This window comes from Myodes glareolus, chromosome 24 (assembly GCF_982192425.1).
Source record: "Myodes glareolus chromosome 24, mMyoGla1.1, whole genome shotgun sequence".
Lineage (NCBI taxonomy): Eukaryota > Metazoa > Chordata > Mammalia > Rodentia > Cricetidae > Myodes > Myodes glareolus.
Window position 1 is genome coordinate 48,782,214 of NC_142049.1, and position 20,582 is coordinate 48,802,795.

General features: G+C 37.9%; 1 protein-coding gene across 1 annotated transcript in view; it reads right to left on the reverse strand.

Moving 5' to 3' along the window:
* Positions 1 to 17,417, reverse strand: part of LOC146893408 (uncharacterized) — a 64,521-nt gene extending 47,104 nt beyond the window's left edge. The window contains exons 1-5 of the mRNA XM_087901366.1: positions 17,308 to 17,417; positions 16,983 to 17,156; positions 10,851 to 10,957; positions 2,551 to 2,688; positions 566 to 627 (exon numbers count right to left, since the gene is read on the reverse strand). Coding sequence (XP_087757492.1) covers positions 566 to 627; positions 2,551 to 2,688; positions 10,851 to 10,957; positions 16,983 to 17,156; positions 17,308 to 17,313 — 487 coding nt within the window. The 5' untranslated portion in view covers positions 17,314 to 17,417. The remainder of the gene's footprint in view (positions 1 to 565; positions 628 to 2,550; positions 2,689 to 10,850; positions 10,958 to 16,982; positions 17,157 to 17,307) is intronic.
* Between the last annotated feature and the right edge of the window lie 3,165 nt (positions 17,418 to 20,582).

Genomic DNA, 20,582 nt, shown 5'->3' on the forward strand with positions numbered 1-20,582 from the left:
AAGGACATAGACACTATGTCAATATTTTTATAATAAAAATGTATAATGTACACTAAAATGTGCTGGTGTTGGATAGAGGCAGGCTTCTCATCACAAAATGGTAATTTAAAAATATTTCTACACATGAGTATATAATTCCAGTGCAAAACTGATAAATGTAGTATAAAACACATTTTCATATAACTATTTCCTAAATAATTCAGACTTCAATAGACACTGGTTTTTAAAAATGCCTAGGAATAGCTGGAAAGAAGAAAGGAAAGGAGACCATGAAATAATTATATCATAATTAAAATGCATTTGGTAAATAAAATCTGCTCTTTGAAGATATAGGGTAAGGGGATCACTCATCCACTGGTGCTGGAAATACAAATTTATATAGAGCCATTATGGAAAGCTATATGGCTGTTATTCAGGAAGCTGTTTAAAGATCTACCTCAAGGACCAATTAAACCACTATTGGACATATACAAACAATGCTAATTTACAGAGAATCAAAAATTCTGAATCCAACACTTTTAATCTAAGAAATGACTACAGAGAAGAAAGCTACAAGAATACTTACCTATGAAGGTGTTGTGTGTCCTTGAGAGGAGTGAGTCCACATGGTTGAAAATCAGCCTCTTTCTGCCACATACAGAAATGGGTGTAGAAAAAAGATAAATATGGATAGGAAGCTATTAATCAGAATAGTGAATACTCAAGAATGTTTCATAAATTTTGAGCAATTGTGTCAGGTCAGTTGGACATATACTTCATATATTTGAGTTTTAAAAGGTTTTTATAAAGTTTCAAATTTTTGAGGAAAAGTACAAAGTGAAATGGTGTTGAGTCAAGAGCATTATAGTTCAAACCATCTAGATTGTCTCGACAGGATGAAAAGTGCCCTGATATTGGAAAAAGTCCTAAGTTGGCTTGTTCAGGGACAGTGTTTACTTAAGCTTCAACTTGGGCTTCCAAAACTCAGGATTTTACTACTTTAGTTTACCAGGTAACTATGAAAATTTCACCAACTAAAAACATACACGGAACTAGTAAAGTAGTATTCTATTTACTTCTCAATCTTGAACTCATTAGAATCCTAAATGAAAACCATTATATAATTCATGAATGGCCCTATTATCAAATGCTGCTGAATTCAGAAATTGGTATTACTGAACTAAAAAGTAGACTCAACGTGAGAAGACTAATGAATTCCAAGATACAGTTCTTTTGCTGGTCTTCCTTTAGCCAAGAAGAGAAACACGGAGTTGAGTTTTGTCATAATGATCCTGAATCTCCATGCTTACAGAACACGGGAAGAAGAGACTATCAATTTTATCAATTTGAGATTTAAGGGAACCTGAAAGATGCTTGAGCATGGGGAGTGCGGGAAGGAAGATGGGGAGGTGGGGAAATGATCTAATTATACTTATGTAAAATGCATAAAAGCAAACATTTCCTTAAATGACATACTTAGGAAGGCATAAAATGATTTAATGCTTTGTTGAGTAAAAACTCATACAAATCACATTTTCACAAATTACATACAGAAGAGAATAAAAAATAATCTTTACTAAATGCATTAAGTATACTCATGAGCTGTGATGAGATTTAGTTATTAAATAGAGTTAATACAATTTAGATTCAGAGAGTTATACTCAGTGTCTATCTTCTGAGGAAGAGTTGTGGTATATCCTGAACTCTTGAGGTACAAACTCAAGGGTTTTAAAATGTTCCTTGATAGGGAAGAAGCACTTGGTACCAATCACTCCCTTTCACATTCCCTAAGGAGGGAGCTAGAGCTCTGTCACACACACAGATTGTGGACAGAGGCTGATGTGAGGGCGCCCTTGCATACAGAGTACTAAAAAGAGAGAGAGAATCTGTCTTCTGCTGCAAGTGTTTGAACTCGTGTGATAATTAGTATATCCATAAACCTGTTTGATGGTTTCAAAGAAAGACTTCTCCAAAGTACCATGCTGGAGATACTGAAATGTTTTGGATACATAATAAGGTTCAGATAACTAGCAATGGCTTTGGGGAATCTTAAGAATCCCACCTGCCACCTGTTATATTAGGAGAAAGCCTGAATTTACAAACACATGAGCATGTGGACTACACAGCTCTCACGGCTCCATGATTATTATGATAGAGACACAGAGATCATAATCAGTAGGTGAAACCTGATAGTGAAGTTTCATAAACAACAGACTGAAGCACAGACATAATCACCTAATTCCCATGAATAGGTGCTTTCTAAGTTTTCCTCATGTCTGCCACACCCAACTGATATATGTAAGAGTTTTTACTTTCTTGTACTGAGGGACCATGTTGGGTTGTTGGGCACTATAATCATCATCACAGATCAGCCTTGAGATAGTCTCCTGCATCCATTGCTTTTTCTGACCAATCCATCCCTTTTCCCTTCCCATGGGAAGTCGAGTTGACTAAAATGCTTCCATTCCAAAAGAATTAAAATAATGAACTCACACCTGGTTAAAATATGACATTGGTATATATTTCATGCCTACATATAGCTTCAATTAGCACTTTAACTTTCTTACTTACATTTTGCGTTTCCCCACAACAGCATACTGCAGTGCACTCCATCTGAATTCATCCCTTAAGGTGTGGTCAACACCTCTCTTCAATAAAAGCTCAACAATGTCCTGACAATCCCACTTAACTCCATACATGAGTGTTGTTCTAGAATGACAGAGATGATTAAATTATTTAAACAGTGACTTTATATATTTTACCAAATCTCTATAAGACCTTCATGTCTATAACTGACCATTAACTAAGTATATTTAAGCACCATGAAAGCACAGAGTTAAGATTCATAAAGTATTTCCAAAGCTAAAAGGAGAAAACAAGCATGAAAGTTTGTTGCCCCCTTCTGGTAATTTATACAGCAGGATTCCTATTTTAAGTTGTTTCTGATGAATAACTGTGTGGAGACCATTTCTCAGAAAAATAGAAAGATTTATATGATGAATGTCATTTCCTTTCTTAGTCTAATTCACTGTCCAATAAGGAATTTCCACTTGCATGAAAATAGTAATATAATTATCAAATAACTTTAATGGTAAAAATAATGAGTGTTTTCAAATACTGACACTAATATGTCACATAACTTCATAACTACAATTCATGTTGCTCACCACCAAAAAGCATTTGGAATTTTAAAAGTGTTCACAAGGTGAATTTTTTGTGATTGCAAAATGGAAAAATTCGCAACTGATGTTGTAAATGTAAAATCAGATGCAACCTCTATCAACTCATATAAGATCAGATGGCAATCAAAATATAAAAAATTAAGTTAAAGTGCACAGTGTCATTTATTCTGTCTTACTGCATCCCTTTAGGAAGCAGAGGAATCAAATATTAGCACCAGTACTTCTTGATAGATGCAAGACCAGGCTTAAAGAAGTGAAGCAATTACCTGTCTAGAAGCACTTTCAGAGCCTGCACAATATTGCATGAAGAGCACATCACTATTCTCTGCCACCCTGGTATCCAATGAATGATTTATGCGTTTAATTCATTTATGTTGATGTTATGATGTCTGACAAGAAGTTTACAGTAAATGTCAACTTGAGAGTCCTTTGGTCACCCGCTTGACTTGCCAGGGTAACATGTAAAGGCTAAAACACACATCCCACCGGGGAGACAGGTAGGTGCATGACACTTTTCTTTTTATGATGTTGTTAAAAAGAGATTTTTTTTGTGTGACATTCATAAGCACAAAAAAAGAATGGTTTTATGAGCAAACCTAAGACAAATTGGTAAGAGAAATATATGTTGTCAGCAAAGCAGTAAGAATTTGAGACTAATTGGCCTCTAATTACTAAGACTCATTGGAGGTTGACAGGACTTGTTGGGGTTTTTTTCTCCCACTACAATCTGGCAAGTAGATGATTTATGTATTGAAGAAAGAGGTATTTTCCTTTTATGACATATGGTTTCCAGGTTAGGTTTCTATGTTTACCCCATTTCCATTAAGAAGCATGGTTCCCCCTTATTTAGGAAAGCTGCAACAACAAATGCATTAAGTTGATTTTCTTACTTTTCTTCTGTGTAGACAGAACTATGTAGGTGTTTACATATCTCAGAATTATTTTGATCAGGATTGAGAACGGTTCAAATAGAGAATTCCCTGGAGTTTATATTGATATCATATTTTAGCTCTGGTTATGATTTTAACCTCTGTAGATAGTTGGTAACTGATACTTGAGTCACGGAATATTTTGTTAAAAGCACGAGATAAGTAATCTATAATCAAGGCTATTTTAAGCTCAGAAAAATGTTTTTAGGATTGATCTATATGGTTTTCTCTCACAATACTCGGAAAGGAGAAAGAAGAACCACAAGCTTCAAACTCAAATGGCAAGATATTTCCTCTGAGGCACTAATGCGCGAAATAATCCCACACCAGTTAGGTTTTAAAGGGGTATTTATTTTGGGGGGTAAAACTTACAAGACGCAGACTGTCAGGAAAGGAGCGTGATCACTGGAGCAGGATCCTGAACCACGCGCTGGAAGCAAAAGTGCAGGCCGAGGCTTGCCACTCTTTTTTAAATAGAAATATACCACGCCCCAGTGGGCTGGTATTTCAGCAGCTAAGGAGCGGAAGGCGCTCCGCAGCACCGTGGGCTTGTACTTCAGCGACTATTGGCTGAAGGAGCGGAAGGTACTCCCACAGCAAGACACTTAAATAGGATGGCTGTGACGAACTGAAGAGAGACAGACACAGGTAGCTGGTGTCTTCATCCTAGGCTTAGCAGAGTTTCTTTTAGTGGAGTAGAGGATGAAGGTTCCTGCCAGCTCTCTAACTAGGAACAGTGGAGCCCACCTTTGCATTGCTGATGGAGGACATACTGTATCTCGGACAATAGATGCTCTTTTCTCCATTTTTCTATCCCTCTGCTATTTCCACTGGATTTTCTTTAATCTCACATAGTTAGTTCACAGGGACTTCTATAAGTCATGCCTTGTGAAACTTCTCTCTCTTTTATGTTAGCTCTTAATGTACTTTGCTTTTGTTTGTTAGTTCTCATCTGTCAACAAGGTTGTCTAAAATGAATCTCTGGGTCATTTTCTGGGAACACCAGAATAGACCTGGCTAGAGCCCATCATCCTGGCCAGTATTGAATTAAAGATTGCTTCAAACTTCATTCAAAAAAATTAATCTCTAATATAAAGGATTATTTAGATTTTTGATATTGCATTCCACAGGCATGATACCCACTTGTTCCAAAACGAAAATCATTTGTAAAGGTTTCATGCTTATCCTAGTCAGTTTATTCCATTGATGGAGGTCTGAGGAGCAGGCAAGAAGATGGACTTCATCTGCTACAGTGTGCACACAGCAAGTCAGAGGACAACTTGTGGAAATTATTTCTTTTTCTAACCACGTCCAACCTGTGGCTTGAACCCAGACCATCAGTCATGGCGGTGGGTGCCTTTACCATCTTGCCTGCCCATGTTTAGTTCATTTTAAATGCATCTCCATCTACTATAAGCCGTAAGTGGGAAATGGGGTGTGAAGTCCCTCATGTATTCCTTTCAGATCTTCTGTGTCAAGGGCATGGATTCATCTGCCCTTGTGTTTCCATTCAAGCTGCCCTAATGAGGATAACATTTCAGAAAATGTGAAGTGTAGTAATTTGCATCTTCTTTTGTGCCATCCCCAAGAGATGTAGTCCTGATTCTTGATCTCATGCAATATTTGCTCTTTAAATTGCCAGCTGAGAGTCACTCACAGTTCTTCTGCCCAGACATTGGAGCTTCACTTGTGTTGGGGTTAACATGCATGTCTTTTAGACAATTTGCGGAAGATGGTAATTTCTTCTAAGAGGCATTTGTAAGGGAGGACATTTGCCAATCCAATTACATTTTCATCTTCTCATTTCTTTTTCTGTAACCTCCAATAATTTTGCTGCGCTTGAAAGAAAAACATGATCTCATGCTATTTTTATGTCTTCTCCCAGTCAATGGTAGTTTCAATTTTAATGTTCTCTCTTTGGTATCACCTCTTCTATTGATTTGGTGAGAGTTACCTTTAATCACTTAAGAATAAGTAGTGCATTAAGACCGCCCAAGGCTAGCCTATATTTGTGGAGGAAAATCGCTCCATTTAAGAATTAATTTAGCAAGAGTCTATTACACATTTTGCTTTGGAACTTCACCAGGGTCCCTTCCATCTGTGTGAAAGCACTTACTATTCAAAAGAAATTCAACCTAACTTTAGAGACTACCACAGAGACTTAAACCTCCAGAAGTTACCAGACATCTTTATGACTGTGACTATAATCATCATATTTAACATGTTCAGAATTTTAATGGTGAAGGAAAAATGGATGGGTAGCATTCATCATGAGAATACCTCCCACCTACCTTCATATATTATAAAACCAGCCATTTAGACAATAAAATGAGCCACATGAAAGACACTGTTGATAACTTATGCCGAGAGAGCAATATTCCTTGATCGATGTATTCATCTAGCTATATTTATTTGCTTGTTGTTTATTGTGTGTGTGCATGTATGTTGTATGCACATGTGTGTGCACGTGGAGACTAGAGGTTAATGCTGGGTGGTTTCTTTTATTTCTCTCCAACATGTATCCTGGAGACAAAGGTTCTCACTGAACCTGGAGCTCAGCAGTTAGCTAGTCTGTCTGGTCAGGATTCACCTATGTCCATCTAACCCTGGGATTACAGAGAGCTCTTTTTATCTGTGCACTGGTTGCACAGAAACTACTTTACCACTGAACCTTCTGCCGAGCACCTGGATATATTTTATGTTCATGTGCACATTTGTCAGTGGTCAAAGCAGAGGTCTGGGAAGGCACCCACTAATCAGACTGTGTTGTGTGAGGAAGAAAATGGAGCAAAGACTCCACGCGAAATTTTGACCATGGGTTGCTGACGGTGAGAGGAGAAAAATAAAATAATAGCTACAGGGTGTTGTGTATCAGTAAACCCTTGTTCTTATTTGTGATGTGAAGAAACTGATATAAATAAACTGTGGGGAGAGAGGTTAATGATACCAGAATGTGAAGCCCTGTGGAGGGAAGAAAGAGCTAACAATAAGGAAGTGTACATCAGCATTCCCTCAGTTCCAGGTGATCTTTTCACACTCTTGGTTAAGATGGTTTCCTTGCTAGAAACTACCTCACTCTAGATACCTATGGGGTAGGTCCACCCACACGCACCTTTGTAACAGTTAATGGAACTTTGGGGTTAAAGCAATACAGAATGTCACAGCTGGTCACCTGAAGCTTCACAACAGTCACAGGTGTCCAAGTGAGTTGGATCAGGCACTGAAACATTAGTCACTGTCTTCAACAGTAATTCTAAAGTTTTCAGTCATTTCCTCCAACAGCAAAAGCAGTCTAGACAATGGCATCTCTGCTCTTCTTTTTTTAAAAAATTTTAATTACAAAATTTTCTTTTCCTTTCCTCTCTACAAACCCCTCCCATACATCTTCCTCCACTCTTTTTCATATTCATGGTCTCTCTTTTCACTGATTGCTTTTGCATGTTTCTATGTACTTGTATATACCTATATATTCCTAAATACAAGCTGTTCAGTCTATATACTGTCAATTGTATATTATATTGTAATTGTATATAAGTTATCATGTTGTCCACTTGGCACTAGACAACCTGATATACTCTTTCCTGGAAAAGGTCGCCCCTCCCATTCCCAGCTTTTCTCAGTTGCCTATTGAGCTTTGTGTACTATTGAGGCCCCGTGGGATTTCCCCCATCCAGTTTTGGCATGTCTACTACTGTTATCCTTGTTTACTTCATGTTTGGGCAGTCATGTTGGTGGCATTTTATGGGTGTAGCTTCTGACATAACTAGGAGACACAATCTCACAGCAAATCCCCAATCTTCTGGTTCTTACAGTCCTTCTGCTCCGTCTTCTGCAAGGTGTATAGATAAGTTACAAGGGCCAAGGCAGAAATACTGCAGGATTTTCACCAGGATTACCCAGTGATCAATATATTATTCCATTTGCTTATTCTTGCCTCAAATTTTTGTTTCTGTGTGCTGCGGGAGCACCTTCCGCTCCTTCAGCCAATAGCCACTGAAATACCAGCCCACTGGGGCATAGTCTATTTCTCTTTAAAAAAGAGTGGCAAGCCTCAACTCGCTATCTTGGTTCCGGCTCCTGCTCCAGCAACTAGACTCCTTTCTTGTCGGTTGGTGTTTTTGTAGGTTTTACCCCTAAAATAATTACCCCTTTAAATCCTAACTAGTGTGGGAATACAGTACCAGTATTTTGCTTCCTTTTCATTTCCCTCTCATCTTCTCTCTCTCTTTCTCTAGCCCCATCACATCTCGGTTTTTGAAGGACTGAGAATAAAATGGAATTAATTCGTCTTTGTGTACATTTCCAAATGTAACTACTGTGCGGTGTGAGAGTGTAGCAGTCAAATACAAGGCAGGCCCAGGGACAGACACCCATAATCTCTGCATCTGAGAGAATGAAGCAGAGGGATGAAAAGACCACTATAAGCTACCCAGAAAGTCTCAGGTCAGTTTATCGTACAGATTGAGCAAAACCCTGTATTTAAAAAAGCCAAGGTTATCAAGTCTCCTTCCAACACTTCAGTTACATACATTCTAACCACAGGCCCAAGCACATTACTGTGTGTCAACCACGTCAAACACAGAGACTCTTAAATTGCTACAATTCTACTATATAATCTACAGTCCATATAAAATCTCCTTGGTGAAGGGCTTACAATTCTCTTCAGAGTTTGTTGTTTAACTTGGCTTGTCAGTGTAATCATAATAGTATTTGCATCCCCACATTCAGGCTTCTAAAGAAGACACTGGGGAAGCTTCAGAGAGAAGAAAGGTCACTAATATACAGTATTAAATTCAAGACTGTGGACATCCTATGTGGTCATTTTCCGCAAAGTCCTCTCCATAAAATAGTTGCTCCAGGAACTGGGAAAGAAATGGGTTGAGTTCAAAGTTGAGGAAAGTTTATACGGCACTCACCCCATTGTTCCACTCAGAGCTGTGGCAGGCCCTGGCTTGTGAAAGACTGAGCACTTGCTTGCGTAGACTGCAGCTAGACCTTGTTATTTGAATAGCCTAGAATTCCTGTAGTTGAACATGAACCATCCATCTGATTTCCTCATCTTCCAATGTAGCTCCACTTCATATTTCCACAGTATTTATTTTTTAATTTGTTTTCAGTTTTGTTCAGTTTGCAAAATTGTCTCATGCAGCCAAGACTAGTCTTAAATTCACTAAATAGATAGCCAGTACTAATCTTGAACTCCTCATTTTTCCAGGTACTGGGTTTATGGGCAGGTGCCCATAAATTAGAATTAGAATGAATTTTAATTCCTTTTTAAATTTTGAACTAATCACATTTCTTTGGGGGATACTGAAAATTGTTGCCATATCTTATAACAAAAATCTACCTATGACTAAATCATTCTTATTTCTCATGCACAGACCCTTGAAGATACAAGGTATGAATCTTCTTAGTAGTAAGTGGTATAAAAGGTAGACTAGAGAATAAATGAACCCAGATAACATTTACCAAAATAGCCTGTGACTCACTCACCCTAATTGTTTAGCAGGGCCAGATGAGTGCTCTGCTTGACACAGCTATTCAGGAACCTAATCTTAAAAAAAAGATTGGCCAAGTTTTATCATTTCTCATCTCGAGTGTTATTACTGCCTAGATATCAACAGGAGTGTAGCAGAGTAGGAAGTGTGAGTAAATAGTGTGGGGTTGGCCTACATTATTTTCCCAAACATTCCCTTGATACATTCGATCATTGCAGAAATGAGTGGAGGAAAGGGATGAAAGGAGAACTTTCCCTTAGTGGGATACCTGCTTCATTGTAGCAGACGTCGAACTATGAAGAGTGAATGTAAGGCTAAGGTGAACAGCTGGACATCCCGAGACATCATTATTCACGCCTATTTTTTAAGTTTGATTTTTCTTATTTTGTAACAGCCGTACTACCTCATTGGGATAATCCACTCACTCTGTTATACTGGGAGCGCAAGCCCACACAGACACTTCTTAGAAAGGTAGTAACTAAATCCAAACCTCAGAGGCTGAGGAAGACTAAAACAGCTTGCACTCTGTCTGTAGTTGTTTATCAAGTTTAGTTGTTGGGCCTTTGAGCTCTAAGAAGCTTGTTTCCTAGGATCCAACCAAACTTCATTAAGAGATAATCGAGAAAAACTTTGCATCTCCAGTGAACACGTACAGACTTATATTTCTCATCACTGTTCCCTAAAGCTTACAGTATAGCAATGGTTTGCATAAAGCTCACATTCCTTCAGGTGTTGGAAGTAGTCTGCAGCTCTTGAGTGTGTGGGAAGATGTGTACAGGTTACATGCAAATTTTGCACATCTTACAGAAGGACCTGGAGCATCTGCGTATTGTTTGTTGTACCCAGAGTGGTCCTAGAAGTGATTCCCACAGTGTACTAGAGGTGACTATGTTGTCTGTCTACATGTGTAGTACTGTAAAGTCTGATTTTGTACTTCAAGGGGGAATATTGAACTTAGTATATTAACTGGCCTCAAAATTAACTGACAGTGCGGTTAAAATAGTGAAATAAATAAAGAACTTTTGAAAAGTTAAAAAAAAATTAAGTTAAAAAACATTTCATTACAACAGGTAATATGAACCTGACTATATATCATTTTTTCCTATAATTATTTATGAAATACATATTTTTCAAATAAGCAACTGATTTTTTTGTTGACATTTTCTGGTATATTCTTTTAATACTTTTGAAGTCAATGATTTTTACTATTCTAGACTATTTTAAAACATAGATATTGTTTTACAAAAATCAAAATACAGTACCTTTGATGACCATCACGTACATGAATATTTGCCCCATGTGTGATTAGGAATTCTGCAATAAGGAGTTTCCTTTCTTGGAGTGCTAGCATCAGAGGGGTAAGTCCATCCTGTAATGATATCAATTAATCATTCACAATATTTCATATTCCATAACTGAACTAAAAATCATGTATGTAACCCTGGGAACATAATGTTTACCACAGACTTGACAACAATTCTCTTTTCCTCCTCAGTTTTATGCACATTCTCATGTTCCTCAAGATTGCAATACTCCAGCCCTGCCTACAGATGTCACACATCCTCCAGTCCATTCCAAAGTTCATGTGAAACCCATGAAATTTTGGTTTTTGTCATGGAATTTATCATGGTATTTTGGGGTCATAAAATGGCCCCAGAGATTGATCTGAAGAGACCTAAACCAACACACAGTAGCAAAGATGTTCAAACCTTAGTTGCATAAATGAGGAAAACATTATTCTCTAAGTCAGAAGTTCTCCTACATTTCCAGACACTTATGGGGAAGATGTACCATTTCCCAACAGAAAAATTTGGTTCAGAATTATGATAAAAATGGAATTGTCCAGTATTTTAAAACTTGTTTCTGAAGGAGTTTTTGTCAAATCTTCTGTGGGGCAACGATTAGCAATGGCAGAAGTTGTTGAAGAGATGTAAATCTCAGAGCATTGTAATGGCATGGAATTTGCTGAGGACACAGAGGAAGCTCTCTTGATTCTCCATTGAAGAAGGGACCAGGGTAGCAATGTCAGCCTCTTGACCAGAACAGGTTACCAATGTAACAAACTTAAAATGAGCAAGACCTCAAACAAAGTTTGACTGTTTACTTGAAATGGACTCTCTCCTTTTATAGTAGAAAACCGTCTTAGCATTTAGAAAATCAAATACATCATTTACAAAATATTTTTATTTAAATTATTTGTTGGATTAATTTCCTACATAAGACATAGTCTAAGCCCTCATTCCTTCAACTATCCCATGTGACCCAATTCCCTCTCCAAATTTAGGACATCTTCATTACTGTAACACACATACATGTCAATGAACAAATTTTTGTTGCTAATTTACCTGTCTATTTCTATATGTACCTGTCTCTCTTTGTTTCTTTGCCTCTCCCATCTCTCTCTCTCTCTCTCTGTGTTTTCACATATGTGTGTGTGTGTGCGTGTGTGTGTGTGTGTGTGTGTGTGTGTGTGTGTGTGTGTGTGTGTATGGCTGGTCATCATGGTTGGATAACCTACTGGGGAGTTTAGAATTTAACCCTGAAGAAAACTGACTTCTTCCATCCCTCATTAATAGTAGACAAAGAATAGACTTAGAAGTAGAGTTTTGAAGTATCCCCCATTAGTGTTTGCATGTCAACTGGTGTGGTGTTTTCATTGTGCAGATCTTGTTTAAACACCCATATTACTGAGATTTCATAGATGCAATATCCGTTTCGTATCAGAAGGCACTAACTTGCAAAATCATCCCGGTCACTAGATCTGAGAGTTATGTAGAGTCTTTTTTCTCAATGGCGCCTGAACCTTAACTTTGGACGTTATATTCTAGATGAACCTCTTATGGTCAGGCACCCATGGGGCTTTGCTTTCTGCTTTTTCTCCAGTTGTAGATTTCTGTTATATTCTGTACTTGCCAACTTTTAATCAGCATTGCATCTAAGTCCATGCTACTGACTGTACTGTACTATAGCCAGTGCATAGAGATCAATGTAATTGAGGTTTTAGAAATAAGCAAGGCATTGCTTTATTCCTGATTTGTATTTTTCTTAGAAAACAACTTTAAATTAAAATGGAACAATAATGTAAAAGTATTTCAAGTGTTAGATGATTCAGAATGAAGGCACAATTGCAGTTCCATTAAAAAGATGAAGGTTTTTAAAGAGACTCATGATTTCTATGTAAGTCTTGGCTACATACTGAGACCATAGCTAAAAAACTAATTTTGGTTATCTATCATGGTTTTAGGATAATCATTATCTGTGAAATTAAAACAAAATACTATAGTTTACATGGAGTTTGACACAAGGGTTTGAAAACCTTCCACAACTCCACAATTAACAAAGTACCTAGAGCAAGAAAAGGGAAAACTTCCTTGGAAAAATTTGGAGTTCCAGTGTTATAAGGTATTAACACTGCTTTTGGTTTCTTCCAAGCACCTAAGTGTAAGATCTTGTTACTAAATACAGCAAATAATTTATAGAAAGGATTGGAAAGAAATCCAATCTGGATTTCTTTGGAAATCTGGAATTTGGAAACTGGAACCAAACCAAGAATTTTTACCAAAGACTATCTCCCAAAGCATCAGAGGGTGTACTGAAAATTGTGAAGGAAGAAAAGGGATCTTCAAAAATCCTAAATTTCTATCAAAAGCACTAAGAAACAAGACTATTAGATGAAGAGAGCCATGGAGTACACATCACCCCAACAGATGAGTGGTTTCCTGTTGGGGAGCCACACCTGGAGAGGTCATGGGTTACTGGCTGTCTGTAATTTCTCTCATGAGCCACTTCATTTCTTCCATAAAAGCAGTTTTGGGTTTTGCCCACCGATTGTGTGTTTGTCATGAAAATATTCCATCTTTTGGGCACAAATATAGCTGTGTATGGACAGCAATATGATTTCTGCCAAAGCTGTAAATTTTAATGAATAGAAATAATAATACTAGGATATTTTGCATTATTCAGACTGACATAAGATTCTCAGGCACAAAGACAGCCTTTTACATAGACAGCTAATTTTAGACTATCAAACAAATTCCAAGCAGGCTGGTTACCTGTGGAGAAGAATATCTGGTTTCCCATAGAGACAAATACATGAAGTAATTTTCCCAGGTGTTGTTTGTTGTTGATTCAAAGTCAGAGTTTGAAGCAACTTTAGTGTGAATGTACTTCTTATCACTCAAAATCCAGATAACTAACTGTTATTGTTAAGTCTTGAATTTCAATGTCATTTTCTGTCTGGGAACCATAACCATTTGAGCTATGGCATGTCCAGGCATGGACATATTGACATTACAAGAATAAGAGAAGCTATGTGACTTATCCTGTGTTATGAGAATGCATCAGGCCCTGAAAATGTAATTTCTATTGTCCAGAGTTTGGCTGGGAGAGGAGCAGCGGCACTGTAGGGGAGTAGTGTGTAGAGCTATGAAGAGGGTGAGTGTGGAGAGAGAGAAGTGTAAGAGAGAGTGTGAGAGAGTGAGTGAGTGAGTGTGACACAGAGAGAGTAGTGTGAAAGAGCTGCTGCTATGTGGAGGAGCCGTGCCTAAGAACTGTGTAAAGTGCTGTATGGTGAGAGAGCTATGTAAATGAGATGTATAGCTATGGCTCTGGGGAGATTTGTAACTGTGTGGAAACAAGAAAAAGGAACCTGTATCAAAAAGAGATGTAGAAGAGGAATGTGTGTAAAAGAAAGATGTGTAGTCATGTGAAAAAGATGTATCTGAATATAGAAATATTTAACTGTGCAGGAGATAGTGTATGTATATGTAGCTGTATGTAAAGGGATAGAACTGTGTAGAGAGATTGTCAAGAGAGATTAAGTTGAAGTAAAGGAAAAGTTTACCACCAGGAAAGTGTGTGTTTTGTTACTTTTCTCCTCAAATAGAAAAAACCTCAAACTCAGATAGATAAGAATTTTTCAAGAAACAGTTATAATGAAAGTAATCTTCAGATCATGTGAGCCTGTTTTTTCCTAAAGGCCTTTTGAGGTAAGCAAAAATTTTTCTAAGTCCTTGCTACTCTGAGGTCTTCTTTTTACTACCCTCAGGCAGATCTGGGGACTGGTCTCCAGGGTCTGTGTCAAGTACACTGAAACACTTATATAGGCAAAGCAGGTGAAATGGGAAAATACTGCTCTTGTTTGTGAGTAAACAGAAAGCACTTGGATGTTGGATCATGAAAGTGCTTCCTACAGGGAACAATTCCATCAGAGGGGCTCAATAGAGAAAGGATTTGATTACTTAGAATCAGGATGAAGCCAGGGATTTTAAATTCTCCTGGAGATTTTGTATGCACTGGATTTGTGAAAGAAATTTAGGGTATGAATGCTGCGGGAAGGTGTATAGTTAGCGACTACTTGCCTACTCCATCATCTGATCTCTCCATCATCACTTTATGTGTTGCTTTCATTGGTTGAGTAAAGAAACTGCCTTGGCCTTTTGATAGGGCAGAGCCTAGGTAGGAGGAGTAGACAGAACTGAACGCTGGGGAAAAGGGTAGACAGAGAGCCGCCATGGAGATGCCAGGTCCGACATGTTGAATCTTTCCCGGTAAGCCATGGCCTTGTGGTGACATACAGATGAATAGAAATGGGTTAAATTAAGATGTAAGAATTAGCCAATAAGAAACTAGAGCTAATGGACCAAGCAGTGTTTAAATGAATACAGTTTCTGTGTGATTATTTTGGGTGTCAGCTAGCCGGGCAGCCAAAACAAAAGGGCCCTCTCCCTTCAACATATGAATGGACTGTGCTTTTCCATGGGCCTTTGGTTAATTCATTAAAAGTTAGCCTTTGCTGCATGCTTCCCAAGGGATGTGTGTAAATCAAGTGTTGATAGGGGAATCTACCATGCTTTAGTTGCACAAATTCAGCCCATGATAGCAGTCATGATAGCACTTTGAAGGTGAAATATCACCCACAGTCTCAAGCCATTTATATCCTCGAACAACTAGTAATAGTTTTTCGTAGTTGTTCAACCTGTGAATATAGAAACTTGCTGGGTGAGCTATTGGTGTGTAGGCAGTTTTGGGGTGCACCTGTTATGAGTTTCTCAAAAGGTTACTGATTCTCATTCTGTGAAGAGATAAAGAGGAAGGGTTACAAGTTCCTGATATCATGGATAAAGCTATATCCAGCTGCTGTGTTTCACAGCCAAGAAAAGACTCTATGCTCTGAACCAGAGCAAATTCTTTCTGACTTATGCTACTTCTACATTCCTTTCTGAGCATTAATGAGAAAAGTGACTAACATGATTTCCCAAATGTAATAAAACCATCATGGCGATTATTTTTAATGACCAGAGAAAGCAACCAGTGTGAGCTAGAAAGAGATTTTCTATTGAAGAATAGTCTACCTCTGTTTAATCCATGGACATGCCTGTGGGAAGTTACCTTGATGGCTAAGTGATGAACAGAGCCCAGGACCTGGTGGGTGGTACCATAGCCTGGTTTGGGAAGATGACTGTAAGGTTTTAGGAAGATGGCAGAGTACTAAGAAAACTAGCAGCCTAGGCTCATACGTTTTTCCCTCTCTTGAGGATAGACAATGGTGAATAGCTCTCTCAAGATCCTGCACCTGTGCTTTTTCCAGCAATATAAAGTAACCTGGAATTGTAAGTCAAATAAAACTTTCAGTCCCTTAGATATTTTTACAAATATTTGCCATGGCTTTATACAAGAAAGCTAATTTCTCTAATACTTCTTTCAATAAATCAACATTTAATTCTCCCCCCATGTGAAACCATTTTTGAGAGCTCCATTTAGTATTATTGGAACATGTTTGCCCATTTCCCTCAACTACTTTTCAAATGTACTCCACTTCTGTACCCACACATCTTCCTTCCTTGTTCCTAAAACTCTCCTCTCAGGTCTCTGGGGTCACTCTGGAAGATCAGGGTAAAGTCTGTAAGAGTTAGGAAAACTGCATGACAAAGAAGAAACAGTGTTTCCTGGGTACAAGAGAGTAGACGTTCATATGATGTCATAGTCACTGTGAAAGTATTCACAAGACCTATGGAAGCTCAAGTGATACAAGATTTTATTATGCAAACAGGAATTTATCATGAAGTTCCTCTCTTAGCTGAGGTCTTAGTGACAGCTGATAGCTGCTGAGAGGGGGTGGTCATTTCATTTAAAGGTGTGGCCTGAGTGGACTGAACAAGTTCCCCTGGATCATCTACACCCAAGAGTATATGGGCAGCATAAATATGACTGAAAGGGTTAAAAAGCAAATAAACAATACCAAATTATCAATATTTAAGTGAACACCACTCAGTTTACTTCAAACCATCAGTCAAGGAATCCTTGAACTTCTAAGCATGGAAACTGTCCCTGGACACAACACTGTGAAAGCACAGTTGTCAAATACTTGGGAATTCACTTTGAAAATTCTTTACCTCTGTAGTTTCTTCAATATTTCCCCCAAATTCAAGAAGACTGCTGGCAATTTCTAGGCTGTCTCCATAGACTGCGAGATGTATTGCAGTTTGTCCATTGCAGTTCTTAATATTGGGATCTGCTCCTTTATCAAGCAGGAGAGAGACAATCTCTGTCTCCAAACTCTGCACAGCCTGTGGATGTTGTAACAAGGAAAACATTGTAAATTCAGAGATCAACATAAACTTCCCCCTTCACCACGATTTATACTTAAGAGATATTGAATTTACTTTCATTCTAACCTCTTATATCAACTTAATTACTGAAATTGAATCTTTGACTTACCTTCATTAGTGGTGTGGAGTTTTCATCATCCAGGACGTTTATCTCGCATTTATTGAATAGGAGAAAATAAACCAAATGTAGATGACCATGAAAGCAGGCAAAGTGGAGCGCAGTTCTGTGAGAATGAGAGGTGTTTTAATGAAAACTCTAGGGCAGTATGCCAACATTCATAATCTCACATGTAATTATAAATAGTTTGTAACATTTAAGTCCCCTGACCCATAAACAAATATTTAACTTCATTCTAAACTTGTATTTTTTTAATAATTTGCTATATTAAAACTGTACTATACAGAGCTATTACTGCAGTTTGAATAAAACCCACAGCCATTGCAGCCTCAGTAAATGCTCCATCACTGAGCTGTGTAGTCAAGAGCAGACTATTTGAAGAAAAGGAATATGACTGTTGGGTTGTACTCCTTTTGATTTTGTATCCTATTCTAGACTCCACTACAACTACTTCTCAGTCTTACTGTGCTGTGATTTCTTCTCCATAAAATGAGTTGAAGAATACTTTTATTAAATTAAGATGCATCAGTTAGAACACTTTGCAATTATTCAGAAAATATTCTGAAACAACAGCTGAACATCTTTTAGAAATTTGTTATTAACAGTAACACCCAAATAAATGCATTTCAAGTCAGTGTTATATCTATTTTGTAAGTATATTATGGAGTATGTAGTTCACAAATTTTAAGACAATCTTTAAAACTTGAGACATATTCTGCTTTAAATTTAAGCTCCTGCTGCCTCAGTGTCCAGGTAGCCTGGACTGTATATATGACACATTACTAAGATTGAGATTTTGTGTTAGTCACATTTTAATTTACCTAAAATTAAAATGTCATTTGCAATTCATAATGTACAAAAAACATTACCAACACTTAGAAGCAATTCTTGGTACATAAAGTCATCATACCATCCATGGTATCTATTCTAAGTGAAGTGTGGTTTTATATATACACAAATATTTATATATTTTTATATTTATTATAATTTATATATTATATAAATTTATATTTATTAAATTAAATATAATTTATTATGTTTATTATATGTATTCATTCCCAGTCTTTATACTGTATACATATTTTATATGTATATATATACACACACACACACACACACACACACACATATGTATATCCTAGTCTTTATAGAATGTTTTAAAGATGGTTATGTAAAGTACTATTGCTTAAAACTGAAAAGTATCAACAGCAAAATCTAAATGCCTAGCAAATTTGCTTTGATTTATAAGCAAACTTTATAACTTCAAGTCAAAGAAACTAAGTATGGAGCTTCAAGTCAAATAAGTAAGTATGGTTCATGTTTGACAATAGTTAAATTCATTGAATATATAGAAATTCAATGTTTCTCTGCCTAATGTCAGTATCTAATATGAATTTCACAAGGGAGGTTTAGGATACTGTGGTCTTCCAAGTTAAGCAAAAACTGGGAAAGCAAGATAGTTTGTTGATTTGTAAATCATGCAATTCTCAGCAAGCTCTAGTCACCTCTATCAGAAATATGCAAAGATGTCAGAAGTAACTCTCCAAGAACTTGGAGCTCATCACCACATTGTGTTATGAAAAATGGTGACTGATCAGAACAAAGCTGAATTAGCCTTCAGGAAAACATGTAGTGAAGAGGGAAGAAACTTAAGAGAAATCAGGAAAATCTAGTGAGATGGGAGAGTGAGATCCCAGGTATCTAGTGGGAAGAAAACAAGAACATGAGAGAAGAGGAGGGGAAGGGAGAGCATATAGGCAACTTTCAAATTTTGATTTTTTTATTCTTCAGTAAGGAATATAAACGTTAGTGCACACTGATAAAAATACATTTCAAATGTATTTTGGCTATTTTAGGTGGAAGAAAAATTATGAGGAAGATTATTTGAGTTCTGCACTTTCTACCGTTTATGTAACATTGTGTTATGTATATAGAAATTAAATCTCATTTCTTTATATTTTGTTTTTTTATTCTATTCCATATTAAATGTTCCTTAAGAAAATGCCCGATGGAGCAATTATGGGTTGACAATAAACTTGCTGAAGCTTTGGTTTTACATTCCTCCTGCTCCAGAAGATCCGGACATGGACATCTGTGTGAGCACAGGTGCCAAGGAGCCGGGAGCACAGAAAGCATAGCTGAGCTCGCCTCACCCCGTTGGCCACAGAGCTGGGAAAGCTGGGGTTCTCCCATCACTCGATTTCATCAGGCCCCTCATCTTTAGCCCATATGTTCTCACCGTTTCCTTGGGTCCTCATCATTCACTTAAAAACCCTCCTTCGCAAGGAGACGCAGCGCCACTTTGAGGTTTCCTGCGCACACTGCTTGATGAAATTTATTCTCTGCCCCATATGGCTGTTGGTAGTGGTTAATTCTGCAGTTACCGCAGAACAAGGTCTCTCTCTCACCACTTGGGCCGTCACAAAACCCCAAGGGGGTTTTCGGCTCCTTCTTAGAGAAGAAGAGCTTTCTGAGGGTGGAGAACATCGCTGTGACCACCCTCCCGTCAGCTCAACTCGAAATAATTTTATAAAATGAACTTTTAACCACTGACTGCCTAACAGTTAGAGTCAAACTCCACGACTCTCCCAACTGTTAGACTCTGGTTTGACCGGTCAAACAGAAGCATTCAGTTATGGAACCGCCGTTGCTAAGTAACACTGGTAAACAAAGGCATGCTCGTTCTTCCTCAGGCATAACTGACAGTTCATTGAGCAAATCATGCTCACTGCGCACGTGTGCGGTAAGTGTTGCGGTTTTCCTTAGATTTATTTTTTTATTTTTTGACATATTTCTTCTTATTATTATTATTTATTAAAAATTTCCACCTCTTCCCCGCCTACCTTTTTCCTCCCACTCCCTACCTCCCCCACTCCCTCCCCTCCTTCCATTCCCTCCATCTACTCCTTCACTCCACCCGCCATCCACTCCTCAGAGAGAATAAGGCACATTGCTTTGGGGAAGGTCCAAGGCCCCCCTATTATATTTAGGCTGAGCAAGGTATCCATCTAAAAAGAACAGGTTCCCAAAAAGCCAGTACGAGCAGTAGGGATAAAACCTGGGGCTACTGCCAGTGGCCCCTCAGTCTGCCCCACCATACAACTGTCACCCACATTCAGAGGGACTAGTTTGGAACTATGTGGTTTCCTTCCCTTTCTGACTGGAGTTGGTGAGCTTCCATTAGTTCATGTAAACTGTTTAAGTGGGTGTACCCATCATGGTCCTGACCTCTTTGCTCATATTCTCACTCCTCCCACTATTCAGTT